Consider the following 2,340-nt stretch of genomic DNA (forward strand, 5'->3'; position numbering starts at 1 on the left):
CCAATTAAAGAGACACCTGAAGGAAAAGCGGTATCAATAAGCAAAGAACCAAGCCCAGTTAAAGAGATTCCAGAAAAACTAGAAAAACTAACCGACAAGGAGCAAAGTCCAGTTAAAGAAACGCCTGAAGAAAAAATTGACTCAATAGACAAGGAACCAAGCCCAGCAACTGAGATTGCTGAAAAACTAGAAAAACCAACAGGCAAGGAGCCAAGCCCAGTTAAAGCAACGCCTGAAGGAAAAGTAGAATCAATAGACAAAGAACCAAGCCCAGTCACTGAGATTGCTGAAAAACTAGAAAAACCAACCGACAAGGAGCCAAGCCCACGTAAAGAAACGCCTGAAGGAAAAGAAGACTCAATAAGCAAAGAACCAAGCCCAGTTACTGAGATTGCTGAAAAACTAGAAAAACCAACAGGCAAGGAACCAAGCCCACTTAAAGAAATGGCTGAAGGAAAAGCAGAGTCAGTAAGCAAAGAATCAAGCCCAGTTACTGAGATTGCTGAAAATCTAGAAAAACCAACAGGCAAGGAGCCAAGCCCAATTAAAGAGGTTGCTGAAAAATTAGAAAAACCAACCGGCAAGGAGCCAAGCCAAGTTAAAGAAACACCTCAAGAAAAAGTACAATCAATAGACAAGGAACCCAGCCCAGTTACTGAGATTGCCGAAAAACTAGATAGACCAACAGATATGGACCCAAGCCCTGTTAAAAAAATGCCTGAAGAAAAGGCAGTGTCAGTAAGCAAAGAACCAAGCCCAGTTAAAGAGACAGCTGAAAAACTTGAAAAACCAACCGACAAGGAACCAAGCCCAGTTAAAGAAACGGCTGAAGGAGAAGCAGAGTCAGTAAGCAAACAACCAAGCCCAGTTAAAGAGATTTCTGAAAAACTAGAAAAACCAACAGGCAAAGAGCCAAGCCCAATTAAAGAGACGCCTGAAGGAAAAGCGGAATCAATAAGCAAAGAACCAAGCCCTGTTGAAGAAATTCCAGAAAAACTAGAAAAACCAACCGACAAGGAGCAAAGTCCAGTTAAAGAAATGCCTGAAGAAAAAATTGGCTCAATAGACAACGAACCAAGCCCTGCAACTGAGATTGCTGAAAAACTAGAAAAACCAACAGGCAAAGAGCCAAGCCCAATTAAAGAGACGCCTGAAGGAAAAGCGGAATCAATAAGCAAAGAACCAAGCCCAGTTGAAGAAATTCCAGAAAAACTAGAAAAACCAACCGACAAGGAGCAAAGTCCAGTAAAAGAAATGCCTGAAGAAAAAATTGACTCAATAGACAAGGAACCAAGCCCAGCAACTGAGATTGCTGAAAAACTAGAAAAACCAACTGGCAAGGAGCCAAGCCCAGTTAAAGCAACGCCTGAACGAAAAGTAGAATCAATAGACAAAGAACCAAGCCCCGTCACTGAGATTGCTGAAAAACTAGAAAAACCAACCGACAAGGAGCCAAGCCCACTTAAAGAAACGCCTGAAGGAAAAGTAGACTCAATAGGCAAAGAATCAAGCCCAGTTACTGAGATTGCTGAAAAACTAGAAAAAGGAACAGGCAGAGAACCAACCGCAATTAAAGCAACTCCTCAAGGAAAAGCAGAGTCAGTAGACAAAGAACCAAGCCCAGTTAAAGAGATTACCGAAAAACTAGAAAAACCAACAGGCAAGGAGCCAAGCCCAGTTAAAGAAATGCCTGCAGGAAAAGCAGAGTCAGTGAGCAAAGAACCAAGCCCAGTTAAAGAGATAGTTGAAAAACTAGAAAAACCAACAGGCAAAGAGCCAAGCCCAATTAAAGAGACACCTGAAGGAAAAGCGGTATCAATAAGCAAAGAACCAAGCCCAGTTAAAGAGATTCCAGAAGAACTAGAAAAACCAATCGACAAGGAGCAAAGTCCAGTTAAAGAAACGCTTGAAGAAAAAATTTACTCAATAGACAAAGAACCTATCCCAGTTAAAGAGATTGCTGAAAAAATAGAAAAACCAACAGGCAAGGAACCAAGCCCAGTATCAGAAATGCCTGAAGGAAAAGCAGCGTCAGTAAGCAAAGAACCAAGCCCAGTAACTGAGATTGCTGAAAAACTAGAAATACCATCAGTCAAGGAGCCAAGCCCAGTTAAAGAAATGCCTGCAGGAAAAGCAGAGTCAGTAAGCAAAGAATCAAGCCCAGTTAAAGAGATAGTTGAAAAACTAGAAAAACCAACAGGCAAACAGCCAAGCCCAATTAAAGAGACGCATGTAGGAAAAGCGGTATCAATAAGCAAAGATCCAAGCCCAGTTAAAGAGATTCCAGAAAAATTAGAAAAACCAACCGACAAGGAGCAAAGTCCAGTTAAAGAAACGCCT

General features: G+C 41.5%; 1 protein-coding gene across 1 annotated transcript in view; it reads left to right on the top strand.

Annotated features, from left to right (window-relative positions):
• Nucleotides 1-2,340, top strand: part of LOC119839156 (microtubule-associated protein futsch-like) — a 93,054-nt gene that overhangs the window by 81,114 nt on the left and 9,600 nt on the right. Inside the window, exon 11 of the mRNA XM_038365359.1 lies at nucleotides 6-2,325. Coding sequence (XP_038221287.1) covers nucleotides 6-2,325 — 2,320 coding nt within the window. The remainder of the gene's footprint in view (nucleotides 1-5; nucleotides 2,326-2,340) is intronic.

This window comes from Zerene cesonia, unplaced genomic scaffold (assembly GCF_012273895.1).
Source record: "Zerene cesonia ecotype Mississippi unplaced genomic scaffold, Zerene_cesonia_1.1 Zces_u009, whole genome shotgun sequence".
Classification (NCBI taxonomy): Eukaryota; Metazoa; Arthropoda; class Insecta; order Lepidoptera; family Pieridae; genus Zerene; species Zerene cesonia.